This window comes from Pyrgilauda ruficollis, unplaced genomic scaffold (assembly GCF_017590135.1).
Source record: "Pyrgilauda ruficollis isolate IOZ18807 unplaced genomic scaffold, ASM1759013v1 scaffold29, whole genome shotgun sequence".
Taxonomy (NCBI): Eukaryota; Metazoa; Chordata; class Aves; order Passeriformes; family Passeridae; genus Pyrgilauda; species Pyrgilauda ruficollis.
The window spans coordinates 15,455,737-15,478,507 of record NW_024524266.1 but is presented as its reverse complement, the minus strand read 5'-3'; the positions used below and the strand labels follow the sequence as shown (position 1 = coordinate 15,478,507).

General features: G+C 33.7%; 1 protein-coding gene across 8 annotated transcripts in view; it reads left to right on the top strand.

Moving 5' to 3' along the window:
* Positions 1 to 22,771, top strand: part of DMD (dystrophin) — a 1,148,466-nt gene that overhangs the window by 542,455 nt on the left and 583,240 nt on the right. For 6 of the 8 annotated variants that reach the window (XM_041472370.1, XM_041472365.1, XM_041472366.1 and 3 more), the window contains 7 exons: positions 6,036 to 6,215; positions 8,178 to 8,306; positions 9,886 to 10,056; positions 13,627 to 13,749; positions 15,251 to 15,388; positions 17,300 to 17,452; positions 18,396 to 18,578. In XM_041472370.1, coding sequence (XP_041328304.1) covers positions 6,036 to 6,215; positions 8,178 to 8,306; positions 9,886 to 10,056; positions 13,627 to 13,749; positions 15,251 to 15,388; positions 17,300 to 17,452; positions 18,396 to 18,578 — 1,077 coding nt within the window. Of the gene's footprint in view, positions 1 to 6,035; positions 6,216 to 8,177; positions 8,307 to 9,859; positions 10,057 to 13,626; positions 13,750 to 15,250; positions 15,389 to 17,299; positions 17,453 to 18,395; positions 18,579 to 22,771 lie in introns of those variants that run through there. The other 2 variants (XM_041472372.1, XM_041472371.1) reach the window with 2 other exon arrangements.

The following is a 22,771-nucleotide window of genomic DNA, read 5'->3' as shown; positions in this document are numbered from 1 at the left end:
AAGTACAATGCTGCTAATCCTATGTGGATTTCATTGAGGCATCACACAAAATTGTACATCAATAATTTAGTCCCCAGAACCAGAGCTTCACTGCATCTGATTAATGTCACAGCTTTGGGCTTTGGACTTCCTGGGTAAGTAGGCTGCCAAAGACAGTAACCAATGTAATGAAATGCACTGGGAGATGAATTAAGCCTAGCAGATTCCCATTGTGACAAAAGTCTGCAGAAAAACAAAGATGGAAAATGGAGAGGGAGAGAGGAGAATTCAATAGTGCAAATGAACTGAAAATTGTATGTGTGCTGCTGTCAATATATCTAAGCAGAGAGCTAATAATCTTTTTTCTTTACAGGGTGAGGAAGCAGTTATATTTATGAGTGCACTTATTCCCAATTAATTTTCAGCACCCAATTTTAATTTTAAGTCTTCTTAAAAGTGAAAATAACTCAGAGGGTTACAAAGATAATTATAGAGTTGGCAATAACAGAAATCATACTTTTGAATGTTGTCTTCAAGGTATAAACACCTCGAAGTAAAAAGGAATGTCCATCTTGAATAGGAAATGCAGCTAATGGAAGATACCATTAATCTGGACATCAAGGGAAATGTGTTATTTGTTCCTGTGTAGAATTTTTCAAGGAATGGAACAAAAACTTGGCTGAGTTATGTGAAATGAGATGGGCAATAGACTGAAGACTGTAAATCCTGCCTTTCTGCTCAGTAGAGACAAGTTAAATCTTTCCATTTGAATTCAGCTCTGTTTGTAATAGATAAGAAAAATGACATGAGGGTGGAAAGATAGTCATTAAACATCGTATATTAGAAATCCATTTATAATTAGAATTCTGATTTAGTGAGCATATTTATCACTGAAGACATTAACAACTGCAGGGTTTATTTGTCTTTTAATCAGGAACCGGACTGATAAGAATTAGATTGCCAGGAAACCATGTTCTTAAAAAGGAAATGGCAGATGGTATTACCAGGAAAACTCTGTATCACTCCCTACTATCAGGCACTATGACTCTGCCAATGCTTTAATCTGATTTTTTAACACAGTGTGTAATACCAGTGAGTATAAAGTTGACTTGAAGTACTTAGAATTACATTTAGCAACATATTTCCTGTCAGTAATATCCATAAAAGAAGACAAACTGTAAATTGTGTCAACTGATTCATAGTCACTGGCCAAAATGCAATAAAAAATAAAAGATGTAGTGTAAATAAACAAATAAATATGTATAATCAACCACTGAGAAGACCATAATGTCACCTTCTGATTAATTCTGCAATCCCACCTGTGAGAGCTGAGCCACCTAATTTCTTTTAGAAAGATTCTAATTGCAAAGGGTATTTTCAAGTAATCCACAGATCACAGGCTGTGTAAAGGCACACAGAACTTTTCTTCACTCATTAATTGTTTTGGTTTTTACTCTACATATGTTAGTGAGCATCATGACTAAATATACTGTCCTCTGCATTTTCTTACAATTCTGGTTTGTTTGGGGAAAAAAAAAAAATCGTTAGTTCATCTTGGTACATAGTAGTCTTATCATTATAAAATATAGCTCAGAAGCCCTTTTTACCACATCTTCAGAAAAACAAAACAAACCAACCAAACAAAATATTGAAATAATAATTTAAAAAAACCCAAAACAAAACCAAAAAAAAACCCACAAAAACACCAAGAAATCCATTTCTATGTAACTTCTGTTTTCAAACATAATTATTTGCTAGTTGGTATTTGGTGATGGGAGGGATGTACAAAAACAATCACAGTGAACCAAAACCATCAAATAAAAATAAAACAAAACCAAAATAGTTGTAACTGTTTTGTAAAAACCCCTGTAAGTATTTTTTAGTAAACTGAAAGATAAAGAGTATGTCACAGCACAGTGGGATCAGAGATAGGACTGTGAACACCACTCAAAATGTAAATATCTGCACAGGGACCTGCAATTATTTGTTCTAACATGATTCATCCTGTCATCCTATGAATCCATATATAAAGTAGATAAAATATTGCCTATGTATGCATCTACAAACGACTTAAAAATTCTCAGCAAAGCTCCTCCCTATGACTTTACACGCTGCAGCATGATTTCCCTTTAGCACGCATTTCAACCTATCCAAAGTTGTTTTTTAAACAGAACTTTTATTTTGTACTGCAGCTCCTTTCCTGAGGTTTTGATGAATGAAACTGGTACAAGGGAAGCTCAGAGTCTCCCTCTTCCCATTCTAATGTTTCTGGGAAGGGGATTAGAAACTAATCACCAGAGACGTGCTCTGCCTGCAGAGTTGCGCCAGGGTCTGTCTGATTGCTTTAATTTTCTGGATGCCAGGAACCTAGATGCCACTTCTCTTGGGAATGTTCAAATCCTGGGAGTTCCGTGGTGGGGTAATACCCCAGTTTTGATTAAAGCAGGCTATCAACATTTTTCTTATGACCATAAGTGAGAAAAGAATAACAATTCCTTAAAAAGCAAAGGAAACATTTCAGTCAGTGAAACACAATTTAATTGTTTGGGTCAGAGAATTTTCACTGTGGTATTTTGTACCAAATAGCCATAACTGATACTTCAGAAAAGTGGAAGTACAGGAGCTTCTTCCAAAGAGGCACTTCAAAATTTGGTCTAACTGGTTTGACTGGGGAGAGAGTCACATCATCTTAACTCTTGTATCTGCTAGTAGATGTGATCCTAAATAGTGGCATACGTAAATATAGATACAGATATATATATATATTCTTAATATAATCTATATAATTTCTATACATATTTTAATGGAGATATCTTTCCTGGAAGTATTTATGGAACCTTTCTCTTCCGGCAAGTAATACACACTTAGATAAGACTTTGTTTTATTAAAAAATATATTAGTCTTAAGGGAAAAAAAATAATAACTTCATTATAATGATAAACAGCAGAATGAATATAATCTGTTTTGGTGTTTTTCAACATTGCTGATAAATTTTCACAGCTGTAAGTGAATGCTCAGTGTTAGGATGTTTAGTTCAATCTTTTGTTTACATGTTTTTGTTTCGCCAAGATGCCATGATCATATCAGGAAAATAGCTTCTTCACAAGTCATACATTTCTGCATTTTGTTTATGACACACAGTTTCACCCTGATAAGCACACAAAATCAAAATGTGTAAATTGCCTAGTCCTTCTGGGAAGAGTTTCATTTGTTGATGTTTCGTCTTGTACACTTTGTGGTGGTGTTTGGGACTTGGGGTTTAGAGTTTTTTTAAGGTTCTAGGTGTTTTAAATGTAATTTTTAACTTGAAAAGCTAATTCTATTAATTTTGTAGTTTAAATTCTACAACTTTCTTATATATTTTCAAATAAACTGCACAGCTGGAATGCAATTTCATGTTATGGCAACCAGAAAGGAGCTTAAATCCAGCAAGGCTCTGTGGAACTTGCTCTTTAAATTTAGGAGAATTTAAAAGCCACTACCTGAGTTATAGTGAAATAATCTTATTTAAATCCTGGCATCATGACACATACTTCCATTTTTATGTAATGTTGTTTAATTAATAGTAGTACTTTTGATTTTTTTACTTACAGAAAATTTAACAGTGATGTCTGTTATATTGCTGTGAACAAAGTTATGTGTAGGCTATCAGTTTCTAGTAATACTGGAAAGAAAAATGGAAAATTCTTAGGAATATAATGTGGAGATGCCAAACTAAAAACAAACCAAAAAAGTCTTATTGAAGTTGTGAAAGCAAGTTAGTTTACCTGGTGCACTCCATAACCTACAGAGGAAGCTGTAACTGATAATGCAGCGTGAAATCCCACAGAGTTTCCAGACCCTCCTAGTTTTTTAATTGTATTCAGGTCTTGTAATAATGGAGATTTAAAGTATTGAAGAAGATACTTTTGTCCCTTCAATGTTGTGTTGAGGGTCACAATGTTTTTTAAGACAATGAGGGGAAGTGTTATTTACTTGGTTCATGTTCCTTACTTGCAATTACACAAAGCAGTTAAAATCCATATCGCCCAGAGGTGCATCTAATCTTTAGTTTACAACAAATCTTCACTTTGAAATGAACAATTAATTTCTTACACATCTGGTTTTTGGGTAGCAGTTTTGTTTGATAGACATTTAATTGTTTGGTACATCTGTTTACTAGTTGGGATTAATATTTATTTGTATAGCTCAAAATTGGTCGGCATTTTTATAAATGTAAAATACTTAAGAAACGAAACCACAACCCATGGTAAATACACTTCAGAGAGTCTTTTCCAAATGAAAGAATATAGTTTAGAAAATGAAATAAAGATGATCAAAATTTTCCATCTTCAATTGAGGTAAATTATATCCTTTGTGTTATTCTTTTTTCATGATGACACTTTGCACCTGCTGGGGAACAAATAAAACAGTGTTAGAAGAGGGCATTCTTTTCCTTTAATCTGACAAGGACCTGCTGAAATTTTAAACTCTCCTTTTCAAATTCTATAATTATATAGTATTGCTAATAATTTGCATCAATCATGCCTTGGTTCTCTTACATATCCTGTGTATTTTATAAAATTGATAGAATGGGGAAAATTTCTCGTACTTACATGAAATACAAGTGTAAGAGTTTTTCTGTGAAATAGCATTGCAAAATGAGATCCTGAATTAAGCATAGGAAGTGAGCTGCTGCTTTAAACATGACACACTGAATAAGTTGAAGGTCCTATTAAGATTCCATTTTACAAAAAAGAATATTTTTATACTGTCTTTATTGAAAAATGAACATTCTACTTTCACTGTCAATACACTATCAACAAAATTATGCTGATCTGTGACCATGAGAGAGATGATAATGTGGAGGTCATAAAGGTGGGGTTCTACTGCATAACAGCATTCATCCTGAAATGGAAGTATTGTTTTTGCCATTTGTTTGAAGAGCTTTTTTTTAATTTTATTTTATTTAAGTTTCTGTGAGACATCCATGTCTCTGAAGACAACTGCTTCTTTCTTCTCTACTAAGTTCTGTTTGTGTTCATCTTGGAACACTCCATTTCTGCTTGCACTTTTATTTTATAAGCAGAGATTTATATGCCTGGATCATTGCTATGAGGTGCCAGGATCTCAGATAAATTTCTCTCATAAAACTGGTTATATGTGAAATTAGGTGTAAGGAGTTTGTGCCTTTCCTTGATTATTCAGTAAGACTGCTGTACTTTGCACTGTCATCTCACTGTTTAGTATTTAAAGACCTGCTTTTTTGCATGTTGTCTAAATGTGTTAGGATTTGTTCCTTTTGTTAGACTTCTTGCATGTTGCAGTGAATATTAAGACATGAATAATGAGTAAATTATGTAAACTTACTTACCAGATCTATAAGCGAAGATAACAGTGGGAAGAGATGCTGGAAATCTGACTTTATAGCAATGCATGTGTTGTAGTCATTCAAACTTAAAAATGCTAAGGGCAACAGCTTAAGTATTTTGTTATGCAGAAGGAAATCCCAGGTGAATGTAATGAAAATTGCATTTCTACAATTAGGAAACAAGATTAACAGAAGAAAATAACATGTTTTCTTCTGAAAAAGATTGCACTGACAAATATTAAAGTAATAAAATTCTTACTAGACTATTTTTGATGGAGTTTTCTGTCTTAAGGTGTCATCATGATGGTGCATTATTGTCCCAATTATTATGTAAGCTTTATGTGCTATTTGATAACTATCTAACTTTATTATATGAAAAGTAACTTTAAACATCTCTTTATAAATATTATCAAATGTTGATTAATTTTTAATAATTAAGTATTGAAACTATATTTTCAACACTGGAAGATAATTTGCACTTTTTAAAAAAAAGCTGTTGTGAGATGAAGAATAGATACAATTTTATCAGAGCTCAAGAGAAACAATTTGCTTTGCATTTTCTGCTCTTCACAGAATGCCTTCCCTTCCTATGGGAAGCAAGACTGTGTGTTCTAGTATAAGCTTGCTGCCTGATTTAACATTTTAGGTTCTTAGTACAGATAATTTTTAATTCCCAAAAATTTTATTGCTTGTTCTGCTCGTGCAGGCAACACGGAAGGAGATTGAGAAACGCCAGGTCCAGCTGAAGAGCATCAGTGACTTAGGAGAGAATTTGAAGACAGTGATGAAAGGAAAGGAAAGTCTTGTGGATGATAAACTCAGCCTGCTGAACAGTAACTGGAAAGCGGTAACTTCACGTGCTGAGGAATGGTTCAATCTCTTACTGGTAAGGAAAATGCATTTCTTCACACAGAGGAAATGTTGGTTTCCAGTTGTACATGCCCAGCCTTAGAGAAGTGCTTTTTCTCGTGCCTTGGACTGTGCTTATTGAATACACAGGTACACAGGCAATCAGATTGATTGTTTTTTAGTACATTGTGTATGTTTTGAAAATCTCATTGATTACTAAGTGGAATTTTGATTGTTAGCAGTTTGCAACCCTGTCTGTCTCAACAGTTCTTTCATTGTTTTTGGTTTAGTTTTTTTCCTAATAAATCAAATGCAGTTTCAAGGACAGAGATTACTTCAGTAGTCAAGTGAAAAAAATAGTCAAGTAAGCTGAGAAAGTCTTAGTATTGATACCAACAACATCAGCTACTTTTTTTGGCTGCAATAGCATTTCTATTTGGAAGAGTACAATTGGGAAATAAGTTTCCACTTGCAAGTTGGTTTGGCCCACAGGGTGCTTCTGGTGTGTGTGAGTTTTTATTCATTGTAGAGGCAGCTAGATTGTAAGCTTTTCTCAGAGCGCACACATGATGTGCTGAAGGACTATGATTTGGTCTTTCAGAACTTCATGATCCTCCTTTGCATAGATTTATAGGGGATGTTTAAGTGGGGATAATTCCTTAAGGGGACTGGGTTAAGTGTAGTAGGTGGTAAAACCCCTAAAACACATTTCATACAGATTCAGGAGCCTCATCCCCTGCTGCCTTAAACTGTGGATAGTCACATAACTTTATTCTGCCTTCAAATTCCTTCTGTCATGAAGAGGTGTGACAGCTTGAAGCCTTAACCACAGAAGGATCATAACAGCTGGGCTGTCAGAATGCTTTGGGAAATCTTGCATGCTGTTTCTGTTCCTGAGAGTACGGGAATGCAGTTTCACCCCAGAGAAACAGAAGTGATTTTTAAGGGTGTGTTGGCCTTTGTCATGACTTTTCAGGGCTCAATGTGTTGAAGCTCCACCATAGTCTGTATGGCTGTTTTACGAATACTTTGGAAATAAATATACAGCATCACTACAGGGCTTCCTCAGCTGAGTAAAGTGTCTGGAAAACTTAAGCATTTCATTCAGAATCATGTAGGTACACAGATTTAATGTGGAACTGATTGTTAGAAGCATATAATGGAGTGTACAGGTTGACATAGGAATACAGGTATTCCTGTACATCCTTTCTTTCCCTGCTTTGGACTCTGTGATTAATATTTGCTAAAACACATGATAAAAATGTCTAAGAGAGGTAATTGAGAGTTTTTTACTTATTTTAGAACAGTGTAAAATAAAGCTAGGTACATTTGGGTGCCAAAAGAACTACTAATACCTTTGATTTTGGGTATGTGGTCTACATATGTATTGTGTGGGATATGTATAGGCCACTTCGAGCTCATCCGAAAAGACAAAGTTGTAAATGAAGCAGAGAAATGAAGATTTATCGGAATATCAACTAGAACAGCTTTTAAAAAGAAAAAGTCACAAAGCAGAGAAGTTGGATGAAATGTCCATAGGAGGTTTAGATACAAATCTCCCAGTCTTTATTGTGACTTTGCAAGTGCATCCTTGTGGCCATCTGAGTTTCAGTCAATTTACTGGCTTTCCAAAATGAATTCTGTACCTTGATCTTGGGAAACACTCCTTTGCAGCTCCTGTAGGTCTGGCTAACAGCTTCCTGTTCCTCTCAGCACCTCGCTGAGCTGCCGACACCTGCGTCTTGCTGTGATTTTGTCATCCTGCTGCCTGTCACTTTGGAAGCTTCTCTCTCTCACTCCTAGAATGTCTTTTTAAAGAAACCTAACATGCAAAGTGAAGGAAACAAACAGCAGATTCTGTCCTTCACAAAACAAGAAGTTACTGTGTAAAACAAGCAAGTTTTCATAATGTCATAATGTGTGCATGTTTGCCACACTTGGCATAACTACAGCTCTGATTACATTTTTTGTATGCAGTATTTACCTTTTCCACATACAGGAATATCAAAAGCACATGGAGGCTTTTGATCAGAATGTAGCTAATGTCACTACTTGGATGTATCGTGCTGAAATACTGTTGGATGAATCTGACAAACAAAAACCCCAGCAAAAAGAGGAAATTCTTAAGGTAAAAAAAATGTGATTTACTGGAAAGCATTAATTTTATTTTAAAAAGGACTGTGTCAAAACTAGCATATTTCAAAAGGTATCACAAATGGATTAAAATTCTTTTTTCTGTGCTAAAGCTACCCTCTGGCAACTTGTAGATTACTTAATAAATTTGCTCTGTAATACCAAAATTAAATCCCTCAGAAATAAAACCAGATTGTTATTATCATTCTTGGGAACTTCCTGAGCAGCTTATTTAACACATGTCTGCTGGAAAATACTCCCTTAACACAAGGTTGGGTTTTTTTGAACAAAATATTTTCCTTTTCTGTCCCCTTTATTTTTAATTGTATTTCTGTTTATCTGTGATACTTTTCCAATATATATGATATTTCTGTCATATGATTGTCTTAATTCCACAAACATTGCTTACACTGAGGCCAGATTAGCAACACAGACAAGAACATTATATATTGAACTAGCTGTAGAATCAGGGGTTAGTGTGTTGAGCTTGGGGTTTCAGTTGGCCAATTGCATCATTTGACGAACTGATGAAAAATTATCTTGTAATATGGATGTGTATGTTAAAATATCTCATTTAAAATACCTGCTTTAAGAACAACATAAAAAATTTTCTAAAGGGACTTTTCTTTTTCTTCTGAAGTCAATGTGAAATTTTTCTTTGTAACGAGGTCCATGGTCAATACATAATATCTGAGTAAGAGTTTGCAAATCAAAATCAGAATTGTATTGCTGACACTGACATAATGATGCCATTTACTGCAGCAAAATTTTACAAATTCCAGGGCAGAGCATAAATCAATTCCTCATTGATCTCAACAGGATTATGAGACCGGCTTTTGTAGATGAATGAACAATTTTGCCACCATCAGATACAAAGTACAATTATCAATAGCTGTATTTATGTTCGCATTGCACGAAGGTAGTTCATGCAGGCAGTAAAATGCAATTCTTAATGCCCAACTGTATTTCTGAGTCCCAAATGCCTTGCTGTCTATTTTTGGCCTCTGCTTGTACTGGGATCTACTGTTAAGATGACTATTGCAGAGGATAAAAGATTTTTCCTTTTTTTTTTTTTTTTTTTTTTTTTTTTTAATTTGTGGCAGATTTATAGAAAAAAATTAGGACTTTTTTTCCTTTTTTAATCTGGTCATTTTTAGTTGCCTGAACTATGGCCCTAAGCAGTATTGAAGGCAACAATTATACATCCAGTTCTATAATACATGAATTATCAGCTCTTCCTAGCTTTAGGAACATAGAATAATTTAGTACATCCTGAAATATGGGGCAATATTATTGCAGATAAGAATCTGCCTAGAAATAATGATCCCCATTAATTTCAGACGGGTGATACTAAAGCAGACATGTAGATACATTCCTGCTATAATTTTGCAGGATACAAGTGGGAACATTATCTAAGGTATTTCTACTGGATTTACACACTCATGCATAATTATCTGAATTTGCTTTGTGGTTTTGCTCCCTATTCCTTTGCACACTTTCTCTCTCTCTCTCTCTTTCTCTCTCTTTGCATTTATTACTAACTTCAAGCCCTGTCTCTTGCTCACGGACTGTAGCGCTTAAAGGCTGAGCTGAATGACATTCACCCCAAGGTGGACTCTGTGCGTGACCAGGCCAGAGACTTGATGGCAAACCGTGGGGACCACTGCAGGAAAGTGGTAGAGCCTAAACTCTCAGAGCTCAACCAGCGATTTGCAGCTATATCACAGAGAATTAAGAGTGTAAAGGTAGGAGGACTTGCTTCCATAAGGAGATGCATAAAAAATGGTGTTTGTGTAAGGTGCACAATTGTAACTACATAGTGGGCTACAGTTCCTCGAAAAACTAAGCTTTAAAAGGAAAACAATGTAGAACTGAAGGATTTCTTTTTTTTTTTTTTATTAAGTGTGAAGATTTGGGGGTTTTGGCATTAAGGTCTTTTTTCACTGTTTCACAATTAGAAGTATTCACTAACTTTATTTGAATGTAATGATTACACTAACTTTATTTGAATGTAACAATAAATTAGTAAGTGTCTAACTTCGGAACATATCTCTCAACATATATCTTGAGAGATAATTTTTCTTCAGGTGCGTTTAGTCTTTTCCTATGAGTCTGAGATTCACCAGTGCTGGAGACAGAAATAGACAGGTAGAGATTATATCAATTTTACTTGAGTTACTCATCTGTAGAACCAACATGACTGCTAAGTTTGAATTCAGTGGGGATTAGGTAATTTTTAGCCAAGTTGTGCCTTCTGATTTGGAATGAAGAAGAACACAAGCCACCTACTTACTCCATTGTATTTTACTGCTTTTATTCTGAGGAGCTATTCAGCAGATGAAATGAGGCAGCCATGAAGGCTGGTATATAGGATAATGGGAATGCAAAAATCCTGACCTAAACTATTATTGTTGGTCACTGTGCTAACACTGGAAATAAATGCACAGAGATCCATGGCAAAGCAGGAAATAAGCTTTGCAAAAAACATAAGCAAAGAGACATGGTTTCCATGAGTTGTTGGGATCTGTGCAGAGCTCAGTGTCCTGCCTAACCAGCACATCTCTGTGAAAATTTGGGTTTATTTAAGTTTCATTTCTGAAGCAAAATAATGTCTTCTGAATAAAGGTAACAATTTTTTTTCCTAATGGCCATCAGTAGTATTTCAGCCATTCCAGCTTCTTACCTACTTACACGTGTACAAGCTGTAGACTGAGGACATCTGTGCAAGAGCTGTGTTGTCTTATGTTTTTGCTCTGAACATCTGCTATCTGCAGGCTGGATTTCCATCTAAGTTTTACTTTGCACTTCCATGTTATTTTAAATTTGCAGAGCTGATGCAGTCTTTGGTGCAATCCTGTGAAATTATTGCTTGTACTAGGGAAAAATGGGGCTGCCTATAACTGACTTATTGGGGGTTCATTGTTTGCACAGCATATTTGGGCTCACTCAAAGAAGGGACAGAAAATTCTTATCAAGATGAAGTGTCTTCAGAACACAGCCTGCAAATGTCTTCCCCCTGCAGCCTTCTCTCTCAGGTTTTCTTCTATTTCTGAAGGCAAGGTGGGCTGGAATTGGCAGAACCACATTAAGATTTAGAGAAGAAGTACCCAGCAAGATGAGAGGAATTACTACAGCACACAAATTATAATGGTGAATTAGAATTCAGGGGACCTTTTCCAGGACCTTGGAAAATGCACAAGTAGAATATGATTCACAAAGGATACTTGCTATTATAAGTATTGAATCAGATAGAGGGGTAAAAAAAACGGTCTGAATTATTGACTATTCTATTGACTTGCTGTATGCATTTGGATAAAGGACCAAATTACTGGGTACTTTATTTTGTGTACCTGTGTAATGTAGGCAATTGTACATTCCTTATGATTCTGGCTTAATGAGCTGGAAAATTATTATTATTATTATTATTATTATGTGACAAGCTTCCTAAATGTTTTTGCTTTTTCCCCCTGTATTTAAGTAAAATTATTCACTCTGTGAAAGATTAAAACATAAAATCAAGAGAATTGACAGGGCTCATAACCTATTTTCAGTAATTTCACATCTGTCTTCAAATTAGGTTTTTTTGTTGGTTTTTTTTTTCAAATACAAACAATAATCAGTACAACAGTGAAGTAATTAAGAAATGATCCATTAAGTCAGTGAATGGTAGTACAAAATTGTCATGTTGAGAATTAAAAAAATATTCATAGTATACTGAAATGAGACTTAACATTTTCAAGTAGTGTTTGAACATCATTCAGTTGCTGGAATTAATTTGGTATTTTTCTTTCCACTTTTTTCTTTGTTATTGTTTTTAGCCTTTTTCAGAGACTATACATTTTATATTCCAATTTTATTAGTTGTTTTGTCTTTTAATGACATTTAAGTACTTTAGAAAATATTCTTCAGAGCATTTGAGAAGAAATTACTGTGTGGTTTTCTATTATTTCTAACTCAGCTGAAGTGCATGATGAGTGTAATTCTGAGCCTCTTAATGAAAATTTGTGAGCACAGTATTATTCTCTATAAATATTGTACGTTATTATATTTCCATTAATGTTTGTAAATGTGCAAAATCTTTGTTGTTAAAATAATCAACCAGATACAATTAAGGCTTTTTTACTCTGAGTCTTCCAGGTCATCTGAGAAGATACTTCATTTGACGTCCTGTCTCTCATGTTTTAACGGATTAATTTTTATTGTTGCTGTCTTCATTACATAATAAATAATATAATAACTAATATAATAATAACTAATTGTACCAGAGGAAGGAGTGGAAGAGAACTAGTTAGGATATAATGTGCTTATGTCTTTAGCAAGAAAGACAAGTGCACATCCAAGAGTTCCTAGACCATCAAAAAGCATTAATTACCTTAAAGTCTAAATTTTATGCAAGAACCACTGAGATTTTCTTTCTTCTTCTTGTGTTTAAAGCTTTGAAGGAAGAAATAGTTTCTGTAGATAATTCGCAATGCAATTAATAAATGGATTATATATTGTACATAATAGATGTACATACATATTCACAGGCACTCCTGTCAGATTGACAAAAGGCAGTGCATTGTTGTTAATAAGTAGCACCTGTTGGAGAGCTCAAAACTGAGTACTAAACTAAAGCACCATAATTATACTGTGATTTATTTTGGGGGAATTGAGTCTGTTTTGTTTGGTTGATTTTGCTTTTTCATCCTGAATTTTTGTTGAGGCTATTTGAAACAAAAGCTGACCTTTTGTTGATTTTTTCCCTAAAATGTTACAAAATACAATTAGGGGAATATTTTACACAAGGATTTTCTGTCCTTTGTTTTGTAGCATTCATCTGACACTTCTACTATTCTGTGTGAGAGAACAGTGATTTCAAAACTGAACCAGATTAACATTAAAATTTTCTCAATTATTAATAGTAGGGTTTTTTCATCTGAATGTACTTCTTGTTGCTGTGTGAATGATTTCTGACAAACCAGATTTAACCAAGTAGTGTAAACTTTTTTTTTTTTTTTTAGAAAAATGCTATTTATTTGGACTTGTTCTTACGCACAAGTGTGAGAATGTATTTTTTTTTTTTCCTTTTAAATTTTTACTCACCTTAAAATTCTTTGGTTTACTTACATGGAAATTCTTCATAAATGTATATCTTTATTTATATCCTTGGGTACTTGGAGTATAGTGTAGATATTTTTGAACATGATGGAAAGTCTAGCATTGTTTTAGAAATAGGGGGTGGCACAGATATCTATCTCTTTTCATTTCTGTTTATAATAAAACTATGAAATGTGTCCTTTAAATAAATAATCTTTGTATTTCTCCCATTTTAGCCCTTTATTCCTTTGAAGGAATTGGAGCAATTTGACTTCGATATACAAAAAATGCTTGAACCACTGGAGGTTGAAATTCAACAGGGAGTGAATCTGAAAGAGGAGGACTTCAATAAAGATATGGTAATTTGGTTGAAATGGAAGTCTGAGCAAAATAAGCAGGGAGATGAAAAAATACGAGTGAAAATCAGAAATCCATCTTTGCATTAGAACCTTTAGATATAACTTAGGCAAAATTTTTTCTGTTCTAATATATGAGAAAAATCAAAAGTCCCAAATTAGCCATAAGTAAAATTTTTTGTGCTAACTTAATTTTTAATTTATCATAAAAGCTTTTCTTGTCCCTTATGAAAACACTAAGCAGGTCACGAATGTTATCCATAGGTTCTGTACTACTACCAGCAGTATTACAGAACAAGGAATAAATATTAAAATCTCTGTAGTGGTATGAAGACCAGGAAAAGTCAGAATGATGTAACACAATGGGCAGTATAGTGAAAGAATACATTCACTAAAAATAAATGCTCATGAAAAGAAATGCCACTTGCCAATTTATTCTTAACCAATCTGCTTATAGCATTTAATGTAAATAGGTTTTGTGGCTGTGGTAAGCTTTATTACATAGGTTTTTTCGTTGCAAGTCATAAAACCATTTATTCATATTTGCTGGGCGGGGGGGAAAGGAAAAAGAGGAGTAAAATACTGCTGTGCCACACTACTATTGCAATTGTAGTGTGTGTTCTCCAGAGTGATTTTCAGGGAGATGACATTTTTCGGCTGGGCAAAAAGGGAGATTCATCTTTAGAACGCTCTCTTCTTGAGTCCTCAGCAAAATCAAATATGTATTTGTTTGCAACCAAAATAAAGATTCGGTATTATTTTACTTTTAAGGAATTTTTCAAAGGTGTCTGTTTCATATCATTGCTGGAAGGAATCTTTACAGGCTGTTTTTTTCTTTTATTCAGGAAAAATAAAATTTTAGGCTCTATGTGCTGCATGCAGAATTTATCATGTGTATGTAGTGTTAAATTCAAAGTCAATCAAGTTTGATGGGGCAGTTTCCACTACCTGAGCATATTTGGTTTCCTTTCTTTGCATCAAATGCTTAGAGTGGTTCAAGACAGTGCCAGAAGCTGTGACACAGATTCAGCTTCAAAGATTTGTAGATATGTAGGTGGCTTCTACATAAAAAATGCTTAGTGATAGCATTTTCCCTATCAGAATAGCTGATTTTCAATGTGATGATACACAGAATGGCCAGTAATTGCATGGTCTGCCAGCATATTGGTAATTTCAGTCTTTACTGACAGTGATTTAGAATATTTTACATATATCTATTCTTTTTGTTTGAAAGTAAAATATATTTCAAGCTTTTGCCTCTCTTTTTATGCTGTTATCCTCTGTGCTGCATAAGATCTAATACCAAAATTCTGTAGGTTTGCAGGTTCTGTCTTTCTTTTATCCCTCTACACGTATTGTAGAAAGCAAGTAAAATTTACTTGATCACCAGTATACAACTGCAAGTAGCTGTTACATGATTACTTTAGCGTAGTCTATATCTACTAGTACTTAAGTAATTATTAGATTAAAATGCACATTTTATTGGTTATTTTTTTTAAATCAGAGTGAAGAGGATGAGAGCACAGTGAAAGAATTGCTGCAGAGGGGCGACAGGCTTCAAAAGGGAGTCACAGATGAGAAAAAACGTGAGGAAATAAAGACAAAACAACAGCTGTTGCGGACTAAACATAATGCCCTCAAGGTATAGGAGCTACAGTTATAAACACATGCTATTAAACACATTTTATTTTCATTTCAGGGCATCTTTTTGCTAAATGAATTGTCCTTACTATTTAGAGATGAGTAATTTAAACCTATTTGGCTATAGATGTATTTTCTTATACAGTTCTCTTGATGCCTTGCAAAAGGCATTTTACAATCTCCAGCTTGAGAAGTATTGTCTTATCCTCAGCATTACAACTGTGTGACTGCCAATTGGACAGCACTGATTTCTTTGATAATTCCTTTTTAACATATTATGTGTGTTTTATACTTCTTCAAAAGCAGTCAAGACCTTAGTTAGGATCAGGTCCCACAAACTTACATTCTCCATTGAATAACACACTTGTGGCCATGAATAAGTTGTTTCTCCTTCAATAAAATACTTACGCACTACACTCCTGTTACAATAGAGGCTCCAGCCTCTCTAGAATAGGATGGGTGGTAGTACCAATAGAAATAGCAGCTGAGAGGCTGAAACCCAAAGTTGCATATGAAAATTCTGAGTTGACACAATCCGGGAGGTAAAACTGTGTGATATTGTTCCTAGAAACACACACGGTGTGTTTCCATGCCATGTGGACCAGCTAACAGATATAATTGGAAGTGTCATCTTTCTATGGCAAATAAAAGTGATGAAAGATAGAATCTTACAATTAGGGAGTCACCTTGGTGACCTACCTAGAGCTATAGGCTCTGGCTACTGCATGTTAATTTTTATGTCATCAACAAGCAGAATCTTTCTTTCTTTGGATAGTTTTGATTAAGTTATCTTTACTTTGGGGAACATGGCATGTTACATTTTATTTTTACTTCTTTTTATGAATGCGCTTTCCTTTCCTGTGGACTTCGTTCTAATTCTTACAATTTTGCAAGTCTGTGTGAATTCAGGAGAAGGATAGCTAGGATATACTGTTGTTTTGTCCATATTTAAAGAAGCTTGAAATCTATTAGGTGTATCTTTGACTGTTCCAAGCTAAATGGAAGCAATTCATAATTTTTATGTTGGAGAAACAAGAACAGTGTTTATTGCACTGTGCTATTGACCAGATCCTCCCTGGCTGTTTTTTATGGTATAGTGATAGATTTTCCTTTGGGTGACTCAGTTGAGGCATTCACCCTGGTGAAAAAAATTCAAGAATAGTTGAGACAAATTAATCTGAGTATTTTTATATAAAATATACCAGTATTTTTTAAAATTTACTTTCTAATAAGAAATTATAGTAATTACAATGTTTTCTGAATTCTGCATGAGTGAAGTTAAGCAGTTAAAGCAAATATATATTTAATAACATTTCTAAGGGTAAAAAAACAAACATTTTGCACCTTCCTGCTAAAGAGAAGTTTTAATCCTTTATAAAGTAGAGTTAGAAACATAAGACATTTGTTATGTATGTGGTATTTAATTTAGATAAAGGAAACCTGTCTTGTGAACATTTCTGCATTGCAGTGATTTTCATTTGAATAGCTACAGAGTTTTCATGCAGGCTAGAAATTCACAGGAGTCCACAAAATACAGAAGTCCCACTTTTGGCTAGACACTAAGTGGGCTGTGTTTCCATCTGTCCAGTAAGTATTCTGAGCAGAAGTGTTTTATATAAAATATTGACATTTATGTAAGAGTCTTAACTTCTCTGAATATTGGTGACTGTCTCAGTGGTTTATTCAACATGTGAACAACACTGAAATAGGTAACCTCCTTTTAAACAAAGAAAAAAAATTGTTAAACTGATGTAAATATGTTCACTTACTGATATATTTGCTTTAAATATCAACATTTAATTTAAAAAATAGCAACCTTATACACTTTTTTCCCCCTTCAGTGTGCACACATGCCAGTTCATATTTTATAAGCCTTTAATTCATATTCTAATAATGTCTGCACTGTGAACAGGACTTGAGAGCTCAAAGAAGAAAAAAGGCTTTAGAGATTTCTCATCAATGGTATCAGTACAAGAGGCAGGCTGATGACCTAATGACATGGCTGGATGACATTGAGAAAAAGTTAGCCGGTCTGCCAGACCACAAAGATGAGCAGAAGCTGAAGGTAATGTTGTTTTGGGTTGGCAATGATAGATCTTTTCGAGTGATAGTTTATCAGTAGAACAGAGAGCAAATGCAGCAAACAATCCTATCTTATAGCTACAGAAAATTATATGTTCAGTTCTTTATTTCTATTTATAGTAAAGCAAACCCTAATTATCTGTGTTCAAAGTGACATTTCTTTGTTGTAATATATTTTCTATCTATTTCCTATACAGAACAATATATAAATAATTTGAAACACACTAAATATAATGTTTTGTCAATAATACAGAAAGTGTGCAATGTATTAAGAAGCATCAAATGTTTTCTAGTAAAAATTGTAATTGATTTTATGTATCTTTGTTCCAGATGAACAAATGACTTACCAATATATGGATGACCTCTATCTCATGTTAGCACATTCATTTTCATCAGAACATGTTCATATGTCACTGTCAAACTCTATAGATTTATTTACATACTGTCAAAGGTTTTCCTGGTTTATTTTACATCGTCTTTCTTTGCTTCATTCTCTGTTGAGTTTCCCACGGAGTAAAATAGGAGTTAACTAGTACATTAAAGACCCTAATAGAATATTTGTAAGCTGTTGAAACAGTATTTGTCCTGAATATGCTGACCCTTACTGAGAAAATAATTTTCTCAATTGCCCATCCCAGTGTACTAGCAAGAATCTGAACATGGGAACTGTTGGCCTCTGCTAACAGTTTCAGAGTGTAGTAGCTCTTAGGATCTCTACAGCCCATCCCAAGAAGGTTCTTCAATTTCAGTTATTTTTGTTTTGTTTAAATGTAAAATAAGATATGAATAATATGAAAATAAGCTGTAAATTTTACTTGTGACAATAAAATGGAAATGGATTTTCTGACGGAAGTATGTTGCTAATTGTAAGTTGATTGATCTAGTTAGCTAACTGTCCTGGGCCCTGTATTGGTTTTGCTCACTAGGAGATTGGTGGAGAGTTGGAGAAGAAGAAGGAAGATCTGAATGCGGTGCACAGGCAGGCTGAACGCCTGTCTAAGGATGGGGCTGCAAAAGCAGTGGAGCCAACCCTGATACAGCTCAGCAAGCGCTGGCAAGATTTTGAGAGCAAATTTGCTCAGTTTCGAAGACTCAACTATGCACAAATTGTGAGTTGTTACTGGCAAACCCATATGTTTGCAACTGCTACTACTAACAGCATCCTACTAACAATGAGAGCATCAGGGTCAGTGTCAACTCTTCAGATATTAATAAGAAAAGCCCTGTTGTCTGCAACTCGGGGAAGCTTTACATATTCTGGTACAATAGTGATCTGCTTTGGTCTTAAAACTGCCCTAAGTTAAATCAGTCATTTACAAAAAACTCAGCAATGAAAAATTTGTGTTTATTTCTGTTGCCTCATTATTTTTCCATAACATTTATCAGTTTAAAAATGTTAGTTTGCCATGCATCTATTTTTTCACTAAACATGAAAAACACAAAAGTTGTCTTTTCCAAACTACCCATCCCATGCCAATTTTAATTGGTTTTTTTATTTGTCCATAACATGTTATACTCACTTTAGGAAGTGATTGGAAAAAATTTTATGAGTCTATATATACATATGCTCTTCTTCAAAGTTCTGCTTGAACTCTCAAACAAGTTTTTGTAAGAAAATGTAACTTTAAATTTGACAGGATGAAAACATAATTTTACAAACCATCTTCATGTCTTCTGAATTTGAGTTGTTTAGTTGTATATAAAATACAATTATTCTTACTGGTTTATACATGCTGCAATAACTGGGTAAATTAAAGGGAAATAAACTGGTCGGTATTCCAGCTTTACAAACAAGATATGTATTGAGTGTTACCCATTTAGAAGTTTACCAGAGGTTGCTTTTGCACTTAAATGAGTTTTTTCTTGCCATTCCTACTACGCTGCACATTGTCTTCTGGATTTTTGATTTTATATGGAGAAAGATAAGATTTGCTTTTAAGGAAGTTGTTGCTTTATGTACTCTCTGCAATCTTAAAGTGCTAATGGTAAAAGAGTGTTTCATCAAAATACGATATTATTTATTGATTTTTAAATGCATCTAGACTGCAGAGAGAACATACTGATAGGATAATGACAATTTAAATATGTGAAGTGTTCTTTTTTAATTGATATATGGTAAACTATGTTTTAAAAAGGAAAAAATTTCCAAAAACCAGCAATATGTATAAACTTTTGATAAATATAGTCCTCTATATAATGTACCATATTGTGTATTTTTAACTTTTCTAATACTAAGTTACATAATGTGTATGTAAAACTAATACTTTGGATAGTTATGCAGTTAATGGAAGCAATCAGAGAAACATTAACTTTGGTTTGTATGTTATTAAATCTTGTTCCATCTGATTACACTATTCAGATTACTATGGTTTATATTAAACTTGATGGATGTAATCAGTCGCAAATTGTTTATATTGACATGGAGCTAGAGCGAGAGTCACTTTGTCTTGTAAATGAGTTGGCTTTTTTTAATGAATATATTTGTTCCTTTGATAATCAAGTAAGAAATCAGATTGTGCATGCAATTTATATAAAAACATTCTGCTGTCGCTGTGCTTTTTATGTCACCCACCACCTACCATGGCAGGGGATGAATATACCCATTATAAAATTTTACTAGCAGATCAATAAACTTTATTTTAGCATATTTTTCTTTCAGATATGTAAGGTAGATGTGCATCAGCATGTTTTTGAATTGCTTAGATGAATACACTCACCAACTTTTTAAATTCATGTAACCATTACATATGTTTTTATTCTTAAAATATATAATTATATACTGTATTTATAACCTTGAAAGGTTACATTTTTAAATATTAAATATTTCATGCAAGAAGTCTACTTCTTACTATTTATCTAGGGAATGAGATAATTCAATGAAATTGACATGTACACAAGACAATTACTGTATCCGGCTTGTTTCACATGAAAAACATCTTGCTCTGTTGACAATGACTAAGGTGATATTCATTTGAAATATTTTAGAATTTATGCAGAAGTTACTGAGACATGAGAGAGGCAGTATGTCATCATGACCCAAATCAGAGTGAGAAGTGCAATGTTATTGTTACTGTTTTGACTTTGCTAAATTAGTGAAACAGAGGGAATTTCTCAAGTTTTTTTTTCTCCTTTTTCTTAAACAGCTTGAGTACCTACCTCACAGGGATGTTGTGAGGATGCATTAATTGTTTGTGCAAGATTTTAAAATACAAAAGAAAAATGAAAATTCAAACTATTCACTTGAACACATGCATATACCATCAAAAATAACTTCCACAGCAATTTTCTATGTTAACCAACAACTGAATAAAGCCGTACAACAAAAATACAAAATTGATTTTTTCTTTAAAGCAAAAGAAATAGAAAATGCTGCATTTATTTATAATTTATGATGTATTCCATAATAGTTATTTAGCAACTGAAAGTTGTTATAAATCAGTCAGGGTTTAGTTTTACCGAATATCTTGCAATTCATTACACTTCATTGAAGAAACATAGCAAGACTGCACTGAAGAAAACCTTTAATTATGTTGCTTAATGACAGATTTGCATTTCTTACATTTGTTGGAGCTAACATATTTTTGATATCAAAGTGTGAAATTGGAATTATCATGCTTTCCTGGATTTTACTTTTCCCCAGTATTTGTTGGGCAGACCTGTCAGAAGAATATAGGAACCATGACCTTGGAAGGATTTATTCTTTCTAGAATGGTGGACCCTTGTTAAATCCTCAGTGTCTCACAAATACATAGCAGGAAATATCCAAAAGCTAATTGACAAATATATATTGGTGTATATTTAGAAAAAGGAATTTCCTGTCACCCTTTTTGAGAATAGAGTATATTATATTTATATCACCTCAAACATGCACTTTCTGTTTAATAACATTTTTGAGATATTAATCAGTTTGTTATAGTGGTCCTCCATGTGAAAATTTTCAGTAAGTAATATGTGACATTCTATAAGGAAAAATTTGGGTTTATTGCATTTACAGATTAAGCATGATACATGAATACATAAATGCAACTGCGCACAACCTAAAATCACAACGTAAAATTGAGTGGAAAAGAAAATTTGCAGAGTTCTTGTTGCCTTCAAAGTTTTTCTCTCACACATTGTTGTCTTTGTTCATATGCAGCAGAATAAACAGTGGGCAGAAAGTCAGTTGGTAGTAACAGCAGTGGTGAAATCTGAATAACTTATAAAAATTAGTGAAATATTTCTCTACAATATTTTAAAATTATGATTTACTACTAAATCCCACTGAAATTCATTATAGTTTAAGATATTCTTTGGAAAAAAAAGCCTTTACAGTTTAATACTGAAACAGGATGCAATTTTTGAGTATTAAAATTGCATGCATTAAAAAAAAATAAGTAAAAAAGAACATTAGAGAGTTTAAGGGACAATTATGTTTAAAGCACCTCTGCAGAATTGGATATCATTAAGCCTTGGCACTCCCATGGTATCTTCAGAAAAGTTGTTATATCCCCCTGCTACTGACTAAACATGAATCTTCAGTTATGCTGTTTTTCTGAAACAGTTTAACCACTCTCCCAGGGTGGTGAAAGTAGTTATTCATTGCAGAGAAAAGGGTAGATTTGGATTGTTTCATTCAAGTAAGGATCAAAATCAGTTATCAATATGTTGATAACTGATAATTAAACTATCCTAACGTCTGTTTTCTAGAATTTTTTTCCCAGTGTTACATTTCAACTGTGAGCATATTTGTGTCATGGCTCAGCTTAGATTTTCCTGAGCTGACTGAAATTACGTTGGGTGTATAGTGCTGAAAGCCTTTATCGTTAGAGAACATTTTCTAGATGAACATAGGTGCAGAGCCTGCACTGTAAATTCTTATTTCAGGTATGTCGTATTACCATATTTTATCAAGTTGCTCAACATGCTCTCTGCTATTACACATGATGGTCTTTCAACTTTCCTCTCTTGGCTGAGCTATGCATGCTGGAAATCGTAAGACAGAGCATCTTTAGGACAAGAGAAGCTCTTGCAATCTGTCAAAATTATGTGACTATTCTATATACAAGCAAAAAACTAGGCTTACTAATTTCAGTAATTTTATTGGTGACACACACAAACATTCTATTGAAATTTATGATCATTTTACTCCTGAAATATTTTGGCCTGGATTTTGGCCATACATAATTGATCAAATTATAAACAACAGGAGAAACTGTCTTTTTCATACCAATTAGACTATGTTATGATCAAGAATGAATAAGGAATATAGTTATACAAAGCTTGTATTTATTTTTATAAGGTAAGTGGTTTAGTCTGAGAA